The sequence below is a fragment of the Temnothorax americanus genome, unplaced genomic scaffold (genome assembly GCF_048541705.1).
Source record: "Temnothorax americanus isolate GAGA-0224 unplaced genomic scaffold, ASM4854170v1 Scaffold43, whole genome shotgun sequence".
NCBI classification, from domain to species: Eukaryota; Metazoa; Arthropoda; class Insecta; order Hymenoptera; family Formicidae; genus Temnothorax; species Temnothorax americanus.
The window spans coordinates 398234-411778 of record NW_027509581.1 but is presented as its reverse complement, the minus strand read 5'-3'; the positions used below and the strand labels follow the sequence as shown (position 1 = coordinate 411778).

The following is a 13545-nucleotide window of genomic DNA, read 5'->3' as shown; positions in this document are numbered from 1 at the left end:
ACGCGACGCGTATAGTGGGAACGCAGCATAACTCTAAACGACAGTGTCGGTATCGTTATGTCGTCGTTGCGCAGCTCTTTTTCCATATAGTATACCTGCGCAACGACAACGTAACGATACCGACACTGTCGTTACGAGTTACAGAATAGGCCATAATGGAATGTGACGTCAGAAGCGAGAAATGACACGTTGAAAATTCTTGCGTAGTATTTCCAAATAAAAAAATATTTGCTTAAAATAACACTACAGATCACTTCAGCACACTTCAAAAATACTCCGAGTTGAGGTTAAAGCAGGACTGACTAATAGAAAGCAGGGTGAATTTATTTCTATTAATCCTGCTAACTTTAACCGTCGGTTAAGCTAACCGTGGTTGGTGAAATTGCATGCTAAAGGCCATTGCACGTAACAAAGTTTTAGTTTTAATCTTAAGGCCGTAAGAGAAAATAGACCAATCACACTTGATTATTTTTTAAGCGCGAGGAGAATAATCGACTGTGATTGGTCTATTTTCTTACAACTTTACGATTATGACTAAAACTTTGTTACGTGCAATGGCCTTAAGACTCCATAGACGCGGAAACGCCATGCGGCAAAGTGCGTTGACCAATCACAAATTTTGATTTTGCCGCAGGCGACTTGCGGCAGCATTCTGATTGGTCAACACATTTTACCGCACGGCGTTTCCGCGTCTATGGAGTCTTAGCATTAAGGTGCGAATTCATGGGACGCACGTTTCAGCGTATCGCGAAATCACGTGATTTCGCGCTGACGCTAGCGTCAAGCAAAGAAAGCTGGATTTTTTCAGCTTTAGCGTCAAAGCCAAAGCAGCGCGAAGACGCCGAAATTTTGACGCTGTTTTCCTTTTCATGAATTTCAATTGACGCCGACGTCACGTGTGGTCATGCGACCTTCTTGCCGCTGAAAATGAGCGTCGAGCGTCAGCATGAAAAGGCACCTTAACCTTAACTCATAACGCGAGATGCCTGCCGTTGGCAGTGTTGGCACTGCTGCCGCCGAGTCAGCTGACGGCACGGCGTTGTCTTGTCGCCCTTGTCGGGGGCTGGAGCCGCGTGACGCGTGACGCCGTGGCTTAGTTGTCGGGCGGGTCGCAAGGCAGCAGCAGTACCACCACGCAATCTGTCATCACGTGAGCGGTCACAATGGTCTCTGGTGGTCTCGTCGTCGGCGAGCAGCGTCGCCCAACCCGCGAGATCCTCTGAAGTCTCCTCCCGGTGGAAAGCCGACCTGGTGTCCGGTCGCAAAACATCGACGACGACAACGAGGAGGAAGAGGAGATTCAGCGATCTCCCTACTGGTACGTAGGGCCGTAAGCGCGTTTACATCAACTTCTCTACCCGTCCCGTTGACGAGACGCACGCGCGTGCCGATCTCTCGCTCTCTCCACAATGAAACGTCACGTTGGATAAAGACGCGCATGATCGTCGAGCGAGCCGCCCGCGAGGTTTCTTGACGATTCCTCGCGTATAATTCTTCGTCCTCACTCCTCACACGTCGTACGTTCACGTTCCCCTGTACCCGTCATCGACGCGTTATTATCGATTGCTGCCCCCCTCTCCCCCGAGGGCGGCCCGTGGTCCGCCGACGCCATTGGATCGGCCTGGAGGCGGCTATTTTTCTTGCCCCAAATTTTTGGGATCGCCGAATCCGTCCGTGTAACTCGCCAAAGATTCTTACTACGTTTACGCGAGCGTTACTTCTGTAGTAACTTACGATATATCACTCGTCTACGCGGAGTAAATTATCGTAAGTTACTACAAAATCCCGTTTACGCGAAGGAATTATCGTAAGTTACTACAGAAGTAACGCTCGCGTAAACGTAGTATCTGTTCAGGGATTTACTTACCGAAGGACGCGCGTCGTCTCTCGACGTCGTCGCGTTGTCGCACTTGTCGCGGATTGTTTCTCTCTCTCTCTCGCTCTCGCTCTTTTTCTCTCTTGCTCCTCTCTCTCTCTCTCTCACTCTCTCTTTCACTCTCTCTCTCTCTCTCTCTCTCTCTCTCTCTCTCTCTCTCACTCTCTCTTTCACTCTCTCGATATTGATCGGCTGTAGGTATGTACATACACCCCGAGCCGTTCGTACGTACGGTCACGTGGAAAACGCGCCTAATTACATAACAAGCAGACGCGACGCTCGCCATGCCACACCCCCTTCCGCGCTGGCGCGTGCGGTTTATTCCACGATCCGCAAATTCTCGCAAATTTAATTGCCCTTCTATCCAGGATGATCATGTTTGCCTCTCGGCTCTTGGCTCTTGAACGGGTCATCTCCTGCGCAAATGCGAACGGCACGGTGCCATACCTGGCTGGTTCGATTGCTGACTGACAGGATGGCAGCAGGTGGTTGTCCGGGGAGATCAGCCCTTTAAAATGTTCATTCGCGCTTTCCCTGCTGTCAGTTTTATATGTTTATATTCTTGTAAATGCAATGTCTGATAGAGGTTTGTGTTATCTATAAGTACTTTGTATTATATCCTTGTCTATTCTAATACTCTTTTGTAATATAACAGATTATAAGTTTATTCCGATTTTATTATTGTGTTTAGATATGAATTATTTTGTTTAGAATACCATCATACATTTGACTATACATGTTTGAAATTTGATTAATATCTTTAAAACATTATAAAAAAGCATAAGGGCCAAAGCACATATGACAGTTGTAGTCGTGGACGTAAGTAACGCACAAGCTTTGGCGTATCCTGATTTGTCAGGTCGAGGACTACGACCGTCGTATATCGCTACGCCATGTTATGTGCTTTGGCCCTAACTGCACAGAAATATGTCGTATATGCCTGCTCCTGCTACTCCTGCATTCTATAGTTTTATATAAAGAAAGAGATCAGCCCTTGCATTTACTAATTGTAAAACAAATATATATTCTATGTTCTGTATATAGTATACACTACTTAGAACTTGATCCGTTCACTCGGTATCGAGATCTCAACATCTCGGGTACTCGCAACCCGTCGCGTCGCGTAAAAGAGTCACGGTCGGTCTCGCTCCGCGTGTACTTGGTACACTATGTACTCTATGTACGCTATATACATAGAATAGTATATAGCATACAGTATATAGTATACTATGTATACGTACACTATATACTATATACTATACTATACTATACTATATACTAATTTAATGTGTCAGTTGGAGTTGAATATAGTACTCGTCGTTTAAGGAGGTATTTGCTGAAAAGTGCTTGAAAATAGGCAATTTTTTCCTCATAAATGATAAACCTATAAACTTGTAGTTTTGCATATGTATTTGTTACTATTTTATTATTATTTCTACCGCGTTTTATGTAAAAATAACTAATATTTAATGAAATGTAAGGTGTAACGACTCTGATTTTACATCGATCACTCATGGTCAGTGAAACATTAAAGGAGGAGATATTAAAGATTGATGTATCTTTTTTTCTTGTATTTTAATACTTAATGTACTTTCAAGAATTCCTTCTTCTTTTTGGCTATCTTTGCATACAGTAAAGTGTTATATAACGCAGGAAAATTAAGAGTGATACAAAAGCAAGTTTTTCATGTGTAAAATCTTTTACGTCTACAATTCTTGAGTAATTCAATATTATATACTTACGCATGCCTACCTTAATTTTTTCAAAAACGACTACCTAATTGGGCTACACGTACATATAATTAGAAGGAATTTTGTTATAATTTGTTTACATCTAGAGATAAGGTCTCTTAAAAAATTTCAATTAAATTGGTGTCACGATATCGTCGCTGTTTCAGGTATATTAGAGATTTAGTCGCGAAACACACTACTCAAGATGACGGAGTATTGGCTGATATCCGCGCCGGGCGACAAAACCTGTCAGCAGACATGGGAGACTATGAACAATTTAACATCCAAACAACATTCTCTGTCGGTGAACTACAAATTTCATATCCCGGATCTGAAGGTCGGAACGCTCGACCAGCTAGTCGGTTTGTCGGACGACCTGGGCAAGCTTGACACATATGTGGAGCAAGTAACGCGTAAAGTGGCGACGTATCTGGGCGAGGTTCTGGAGGACCAGAGGGACAAGTTGCACGAGAACTTGATGGCCAACAACAGTAAGTAGAGGAGACACCTGTTGTTATCTCTTGGGCCTTTACATTCTTTCGACAATATTGTCCACGTGATGCAGGATCAAGTTGTTTATTCAAATCAGGGGTCCAAACCGTTATCCGCGTTTATCTATTTTTATTCAATCAATTTTATCTTTATTTCGAATGTTAAGGAACACTTGATCTAATTAATAATGTATAAAAGACTGCGGTCTATTATAATTCTGTTTATCATAATTTTATTTAAATATTGCGAGATGTTAAACTTTTATTCTGGTAGTTGAAACTCGCGTTTTCTAAGTACTTTGGTAGAGAACAGAGAACAAAGAACAGATACATTATTATTAGAGTTATAGACTAGAAGATGCGAATCTATAGAATATTACAATCCACATTGTTCAATATCGCTTGGATAAGTGTGCATTGTACATGTTATCTATATGATTCGATCAAAAGGACTAGTTGTAGAAATAACTTTTACGCGTTTATTGTCGGTAAAAAATATTTTGGACCCTTGCGAACAGGTATCGATCGTATTGTCTATGCATCATTTTCTTATAACGCTCTAACTTAGGGTAATATACATTCTGTTGATTAATTAACGCACCAATGAAACTGTACACAACACGAAACATGCACACTATTTCGAGTTACCTTTTTTGTCAATGATCCTCGATATCTATCAGTTATGATTAACCTAGATTTTATCTTGATTTGTTGGAGATAATAAGTTCAATTTTAGAAGTATAATCTCCCCGTTTCTCCCCACGATACCCCATATTGTAGTTCAATAGAATGAGATTGTAACGATTTTGTCTGTATACACAAATAGTACGTACGAAACGTATGATATGTTGCATAATATTAGAACATTTCTGCATGTTTCAATAGTTTAATTAGGTGGATACAGACAAAGTTTCCCTGTAGTATATATGTATTAACATCTATGTATATGATGCGTATCATTTGAAAATAACTTTTATTCACAAACCTTTTTTTCTATTATTTGTTATGATATCAAATAATTATGCTAGACTTTTTTAATGAATATTTTAATATACTTTAATATATTTATATAATTAGTAAATTATTAATTAATTAATTATCTACGAATGATATGCTTTATTATAATACCTAGTTGTACCTAGTTAATATATTCGTAGAATGCTTATTCATGTGTTTAGTTGTTTCCGTTTATTATCTACTACAGACTTATTTCTAAATTTGTGATGTCGCTTGGCTTACTTTTGTTTAACTTCGACCACATTAACCCTGTTTTCCCACCCTTCTTATTATTTTATTAATAATTGCTCGTACATATGCACTACGCAAGAATCTATATTAAGGTGTAAAGGAGGAAAAAGATGCTTCTCGAGAGACACGAATACCATAACATAATATGTAAAGGACAAACGAAACAAAAGTATATGGACAGATCTGGAATTACGGACCACACGCGTGTCGGATAAAATTTTCCACAGGACGCGAGAAATTGCTTGGGTTACTGTGGTCACCAAGCTCTGATTAGCCACTATAAGATTTCATTTTCCTTGGTTCTCTTATCATCAATCCTTCTTTTATAATTTATATTACTATCTGTTTGCAATGCACCGTATGATTTCGAGTCGCAATGACTCTTATTTCTTTACTTTCCAGTATATACATTTCGTCAATACTTATTACTTATTATATTTTCTCGAATATTCTTTTTGTTGCTTAGTTTTTCTACTTTGTTATTGTTTTCGCAATATATTGGAGTATTTAACGTTTAATAAGCTGTAATTAATATGATAAATTTATATTTTATAAATCATAATTTATATATTTTAGATTCTTCTTTTTGAATATGTTTAAATTAATATGTAGAAATAAAAATTACAGCTGTTCAAAGAACAGAAAAAGTTTTTAATTATATACATTGAATACAGAATAGTGCAAACATTCTTACAAATATCGGTCGTCCAAATTTTAAATACTATAGAAATATTCAAAGCGTTAGACAGTACATTAAATTATTTTGCAATGTTATTGAACGTTGTATTGTTTGCTCTTTTTAAAAAAATTTTGCTACTTTTTGTATCGGACTGTGTTTATATACATATTTTGGAACATCTGCATCCATTTAACTAATCGATATTACCACTGAAAAAACGACATTAAATTTGAACTTTGTCACTCTGGTTGATAAAAGTAAGATGATCCGCGCTAAATACTCCTTATTTTCTTCTCCTGAGTTGTTTTTCATTCAGTTTCGTCAGCATTGTCGTTAGGCGTTTGCGTAGGAGACAATAATAGTTGAGCAAGACAATAAGAAAGATCGCGTGGAGATTGGGACTGGGCTGTAATGGATAGGTCAAACATCAATGGAGGGGGAGAGCTCGAGCCCCGAAGGGGCTCCGGACACCCCGCCAAACACCCCTGTTACACCATCACCCAAGACTACGATGGAGCATCACAGACAGTGGAGGGAATTGGAGAAGTCCGAACCAGAGCCGGCCACCTGTTTAGGTCAGCATCATCACCAACATCATCATTTCCACGACCATCAGCATCATCACCATCACCAACATCATCATAGTTCCCATAAACATCACCACAACGATCATTCCCCCGCGTTCGAAAAGAAGCTGTCGTACGATCTTCAGGGCATCTGTGATGTCAAAGCTCAGCCCAACAACTATGTCTCGTCGATATACTCATGCTACCATGCCCATTGGTGCGTTGCTTCTGTACCTTCGACGCCACGCTCCAGTCCCACTCCCGCGAGTCCAACTCTCTCCTCTCTCTCATCGAACTGTAGCAGCGAAGGAGAGCTTGGGTGGCAGCAGCCGTTACGTCCGCGGACTACCACTGAGAAAGATCCAGATCGATTTGCCCGCAAATCGGTTGGAGATGATGATGACGACGACGATGACGATGCGGACCAAAACAGCGACCAAGACCAAGATCAAGACCATAGTGGCAATTTGCCGAATCCAGGTACCCTGCCACTGCCGGTCGATGTGAGACCGTCATTCCTCCTCCCTTTTGTCTCCCTCCTTTTCTTGATAAATTGCTTTGTTCGTCCCGTGCACTACGTGTCTCAATGGTTAGCGACTGAATCATTATCGTGTTTTCTTGGGAGGTAATATAACGCAGGAAAAATAAAAAAGCAGAGAGGTTGCCAGAATTCTTGAGTAGAGATACTTGTTAATTTACAGGAGGGTAAAAACACATTTGAAAAAGTTTGAAAATAAAGAAGAAAAGAGAGAGATGTAAAGAAACGATTTATTATAGTTCTAAACTTTATCATATTGTAAAATATAATGTAGGTATACTTACACTCCAGTGTTCTATTTCTTTAAACGTTACAGCTTTGCATTATATATATTGCATTTGATATATAATGCATTATATATATAATGCAATAATAATTTTGACTACAATATTATTGTAAAACTTTTGTTAAAATATGTGTAAAATTATTTTAATAAGCTCATTTTAATAAGGGAGAATTATTTATTGTTAATTTACTTTCTCTTTGTATTATTGTAGAACAATTGTTTTAAACATTATTATTAAACATAATAAATCTTAATTATATAAATAACAGAATAAGAAAAACATAATTTTTTAATATTTAGGAAACAACGAGAAATATATGGCAATCTCTCTTCTAATAAAATTGATGTATTTAAATTGAAATTAATACATCCTTTTCGAAATTGTAATTAAAGACGTTTTCCGATTGTATTCATTTAATGATTAATAAATCAGAAGCTGTTAAAGGGAAAATTCATCATTCCGTAGCACATCTCGATTATGATGAGTGTGTATATCTTTCTTTTCACAATTGATTTCTTTCAAGAAATTTCGCTGATGTATTTTTGGTTTTTGGCTCGTTTGTCTTCTGTCCTTTATACTAATTATGTATACTATGTTGCAATTTTATACAACCGTTATACGCGCGAACGTAAGCTCAATATCCCATTTTGTGGTGAATCGATTTGCATATTATATATATCTAGTTATCTGATTATTCACCAGACAATTCAGCTTCTCCTAATTTTGCTCTTTTTTTGTAGCTTTCGTGTATCACTTCTGCTCTTATTTATTAGTTATTGCAACTTTTTGTTACTAATATATATTGTATCAATATATATTTTGTTAGCATTTATGTTTGATATCATTTATGTATATATGCAGGATATAACTGAAATGGATCTGGGAAAGCAAATGGCACAAAAAGGATAAAAGATGAGAGAAATATAACACTCGACACTTACAATTAAATGTACCTAGAAATCTTTTACACACTTTTACCCCGCTCCAATCATTTGATCCCGAATTATATTTCTGTTCTCCTAATATTGATCTTTAATTCTCATTTTAATAATTACTATAATTTCAGTAAAAAAATCACATTTTATAAGCACAGACGATAATACATATACAAAACAATGATATTGTAGATAGTAGCACAGATCAGCACGAATAGCATTAGTAGAAATTAACAAATATTTAATCGATTGGTACGTGAGTTTATGGCTAATACTACTTTGCATGATTATTGGAATAGAATTTAATAAGAAACAAATGCGCTTCACAGTTCTCGTATGTAATTTATATTGTCTAATAGCTCTTATATAGTATAAGAGCTATTAGAAACCATATATATCCGTATGAAAAAATAGAATAATGTACTATTATCTTTTTATGCATTATTTAATTCACCTATCACGCTTCTTTATTTTGGCTACTTCGCTTATTTTATTATATTGCATTATTGCACATTGATTTGTGATAGCTAATCATGCGTGTTAGTAATAAAAATCTACATATATACCTGTGAGGAAACTTGCAGAAAAAGGTATATTAGTAGGTAGGTATATGTTATCGTTAAAATGTAGATTTTTGAAAAGATTCGTGACTTAGATATTATCATATGTTTAACATATCTTTTTTTCTCAAATGTGCGTGAGCATTTTTTTCTTTTTAATACAAAAGCATATATACGCGTTATTCCAAAATTTATTTGTATTCATTGAGCATGTATATAAAACAGAAACATTCTATTCACGAATATATAAGAAAATAATGCAGATAATTGCGAAAGTGAATAAAAAATATAATTAATATTTTCTGTAATATTTTTTTTTTAATAAGAGCATACAGGTACATATGCATGCGTAACAAGGATTTGTTTTGTTTGACTAGATTAATGTACAATTTTTTGTATTATATATAATTACAATGTATTTATAAGATATATAACGATATAAATGCAAAAGATAATACAGTTTCTCAAGACATTGCTAAGATCTGCATGTACAAATATGTACAAATATAAAAATTATATGTAGATTACAAAGGCATTATCCACATATATATATATATATATATATATATTAATTAAAAGTTTTTTAAATAAAGTTTTTTATTATATTTCTGCGTTATAAATATATTGTGTACAGAATTTTACATAAATAATACCAAATAACTGTGTTGTGTTTTTGTAAAAAAGTAATTATATATTTCTTATATATATATTGTATATTTTCTTATTTTTTCTTATATATAAATAAATATAAAGTTTGTTTATGGATTTGTTTATTATGGGTTGCATGATATACTCTGTGTATGTTCTGCTTCTTTTTTTTGTAATGACGAATAAGCAGCATTGTAAAATCAAGAAATTGCTTGTGTGTGGAAATCATTTTTTCTTTATCTCACCATTTTGAATATTATTCTTTTAATAACATTACTTCAGATAACATGTAGATTTATTATAACAAAAAAGATGTACAAGCATTTGTATATGTTGATAATATATGCAGAGCTTGAGAAATATATCAATATTGAATCTGTTAAAAATTTTACATTTACTGCACTTGTAGAGGTTCGCTACATTCTCTATTGATTATGTGTTAAAGAATATGTAAATATGTTCTAAAGCTCTGTTTACAAACTTGTTCATCAAGATTATTTATTGTCTAAAACAATTGGATTAATACTTAAAATTCACTAGGTGATCTGCCATCATATATAACTCGATTCCAGTGGGACATGGCTAAATACCCCATCAAACAATCTCTGAGAAACATCGCAGATATTATCAGTAAACAAGTGGGACAGATCGATGCTGATCTAAAAACTAAATCCACGATATACAACAATTTGAAAGGCAGCTTACAAAATTTGGAAAAGAAACAGACGTAAGTTTGATTTGTTTTTAAATTGAATACAATCGACCATTATGTAAATGTCACTATGTAATATTTAATCTGTGACAGGGGAAGTTTATTAACACGAAATTTAGCAGACTTAGTGAAAAAAGAACACTTTATTCTGGATAGCGAATATTTAACTACTTTGCTTGTAATTGTACCGAGGTGAGTGAACACACTTACAGCTTTTTTTGCCATACTATACTAAAGTCATGTAAGAATTATCATATTGTTGAGTTATATGAGGAATTAGCATTTATGTGTATCTTATATTTTCAGATCCAGTTTCCAGGAATGGTACGGTTGTTATGAAAAACTGACAGATATGATTGTACCGCGTAGTACACAGCTCATTACTCAGGATTCAGAATACGGATTATTTACAGTGACTTTATTTAAGAAAGTAATGGACGAGTTTAAATTGCATGCTCGTGAAAAGAAGTTTATTGTACGAGATTTTACATATAATGAAGAAGAATTAGCAGCAGGTTTGTTATAATGAGATCTTTTGATTTGTATGGAACAACATTGCATGCAATAACATAATAATTTAAAAATAAATATAAGTTTCACATATTAGACATTTTTAGAGATTAAGGATATATACGTTTTGCAAAGAATAAAATTTATTCTAATTACATTTTATTACAGGAAAGAATGAAATTACAAAGTTGGTAACTGACAAAAAGAAGCAATTCGGACCGCTTGTCCGTTGGTTAAAAGTGAATTTCAGTGAATGTTTTTGCGCTTGGATTCATGTTAAAGCTTTGCGCGTATTTGTTGAATCTGTTCTTAGGTAGTACTGTACATTAATGTGTTTCATTGAAACAAATACTTATAGGACAATAACATTATAATATAAATGATTGTAGATATGGCTTACCTGTCAATTTCCAAGCAATATTACTGCACCCGCATAAGAAATGCGCAAGGAGATTACGCGACGCTCTAAATCAGCTTTATGCTCATTTAGATTCATCCGCTACCGGTACAACGGCGCTACATAATCAGGATGTAAGTAAAGCTATATAAGATGGTTATTGTTTTATATTATTGAAATCAACATTTAATCACAGTTTTGAAACTTTATTAAATTCTTATTCTTGTAAATAAATATTTTACTTTAGAATCTAATTTTAATATCTGTTATATAATATGAAATATATACGAACAAAATGTATATATTTTTTTCTTGAACGGAACACATTTATATTTATGTGATGACATTTTAATTTTAACAGAGCGTGGATATACCAGGATTAGGTTTTGGCCAAAGTGATTATTTCCCGTATGTCTATTATAAGATCAACGTGGATATGGTTGATAATAAGGTCTAATCAGTCTGCTTTTTTCCTCCCGAATGTCGCACTTTCTTTTATATATCCAGATATAATTCTATTACATTAGGAATCTGGCGGCGGATGCGTACAAGTCTCTTACTTGTATAAATATATAAAAAAAACACTGCATTTCCAGAAAAGTTCTTTCCATTTTTCCTTGGTTGTTATGTTTATAATTATAAATCATAATTCACTACAATCGGAGAAAAGTGTCACTTAACTTTTTTTGGAAATAATTATTTTTCTAAACCAATAAAATTGGAATAATGTATAAACTGTAATATTATACTCGGAACTGTGCATAATAGTTTGTGCATTTCCTTATACATATTTCTCCTAAGTATTAAGCATAAAAAAAGTGAAATATTATAGACGATAATAAAGATTATAAATTCTCAGGCAATTACCATTGATCACATGCTTTCGATTTGTAGTTGTGGCATCAAGTATTTCTGTGACAGCAATTTATTTTAATTCTTTGTTACTTCTCGATACTTGGAAACAACGCGTCATATTTTACACGCTAACGCGATATAATACCGTTTCTAAGTAAAATTGCCACAATATGATTAATTCTGTACCCGTTAATCTGTTGTTAATCTCTGTCTATACAGAGTTAAAGTGCTGATCTTTTCATTAATGTGTAAGAGATCAAGACTTGTGAAAAAAAAAATATATATATATGCACCTTGTTACATCTTATAAAGAATATTCACACTGTGTCATGTGAATATTTAACAAAAAATGTGAATTGTTAACCACAGTATAGAAAAAATGGAATATCTTATTGTGTGTGTGTGTTGAATACTAAGACGAGAGTTTCATGTCGTGTATTCTTATAGAATTTTATTGTTTCAAACAAATTTATGGACTATAAAAGTAAGTTTCACACGCGCGTAATATGTGCAGTTTACATTATGTATTGTCTGTATGGAAAATTGATTGTCGTATTATCATGAATCTAAAAATTTTAATATATTATGAACCATTTAATAATTAAAACATAAATACATATTATAATCATTGTTTAGCGTCTAAATATTTTATTAGATTGAAGGTATCTTATGCTAACAGCGAATTTATCGAAAAGACAATTAATAAAAACATTTTTCAAATTTTCTTTATTTCGTAAAACTCGACTTCCAATAGATGGGAAAAATAATATATCGATTTTTTTATATTATTAAGCATAAGTCTCTTTGGTGTGTGTGTATATATATGTGTGTGTATATATATATATATATATATATATATATATATATATATATACATACCATAAAAATGTATTTTCTGAAGAAATTTCATGTTCAAAGTTTAGTTTCTCACACTGATATAATGTAAATTGCTTGTACATAAGAAAAATCCATGTATAGCGTTTATGGTTTCATATTATTATATTTTGAGTTGCAAGATCATTGTAAAATGCAGACCAATGTACAATGTTTTAATCAAGCGAAATCATACCAGCGGAAATCGATGACAATACTGATTAAATGTTGTCTGCTCCTTAAGCCTACACAAAGAAGCAAGATGTGTCATGTAATAAAAAAGAAAGGATACATATACATATTGGCAGTTCAATTATGTAGATACGTTTAAAGAAATGATTATACAGTCAATTGACTTTTGCGAATTGTATAGGTAAATATAATTGTAGATAATAAATATTAAGTTTAATTGTCAATATCTTTTGTTTATACGTTCATTAATTACTAGATCCTTAAATATGGCGGAATACCAATCCTATTCCTTTTCTCACTCCTGATTTCTTGCGATTGTGTATGTACATACATGTGTGTAATTGGATTAAACAGAGCTGCGATTTTGTGCTTGAATTATCAATGTAATAAAATTATGATGCACCAAGATAATATTTCGATAAAACGTTTTAGAGGAGGGGGAAAAGGT

At 34.2% G+C, this 13545-nt stretch overlaps 1 protein-coding gene across 5 annotated transcripts; it reads left to right on the top strand.

Annotated features, from left to right (window-relative positions):
• The first annotated feature begins 1024 nt into the window (after nucleotides 1–1024).
• On the top strand, nucleotides 1025–13321 carry Vha44 (V-type proton ATPase subunit Vha44). Of its 5 annotated transcripts, XM_077416388.1 has the most exons (10): nucleotides 1030–1318; nucleotides 3774–4097; nucleotides 6444–6599; nucleotides 6892–7070; nucleotides 10131–10285; nucleotides 10364–10462; nucleotides 10577–10785; nucleotides 10949–11093; nucleotides 11170–11311; nucleotides 11539–13321. In XM_077416388.1, the coding sequence occupies exons 2-10, from the start codon at nucleotides 3812–3814 to the stop codon at nucleotides 11632–11634; spliced, it is 1467 nt and encodes a 488-aa protein (XP_077272514.1). In that variant the 5' UTR covers nucleotides 1030–1318; nucleotides 3774–3811; the 3' UTR covers nucleotides 11635–13321. The 5 variants fall into 5 exon arrangements, with proteins under 5 accessions (XP_077272512.1, XP_077272514.1, XP_077272516.1 ...); XM_077416386.1 differs by having other exon boundaries at nucleotides 1025–1318; nucleotides 6444–7070; nucleotides 10099–10285; XM_077416390.1 differs by lacking the exon at nucleotides 6892–7070 and having other exon boundaries at nucleotides 1035–1318; nucleotides 10099–10285.
• Nucleotides 13322–13545: the final 224 nt, after the last annotated feature.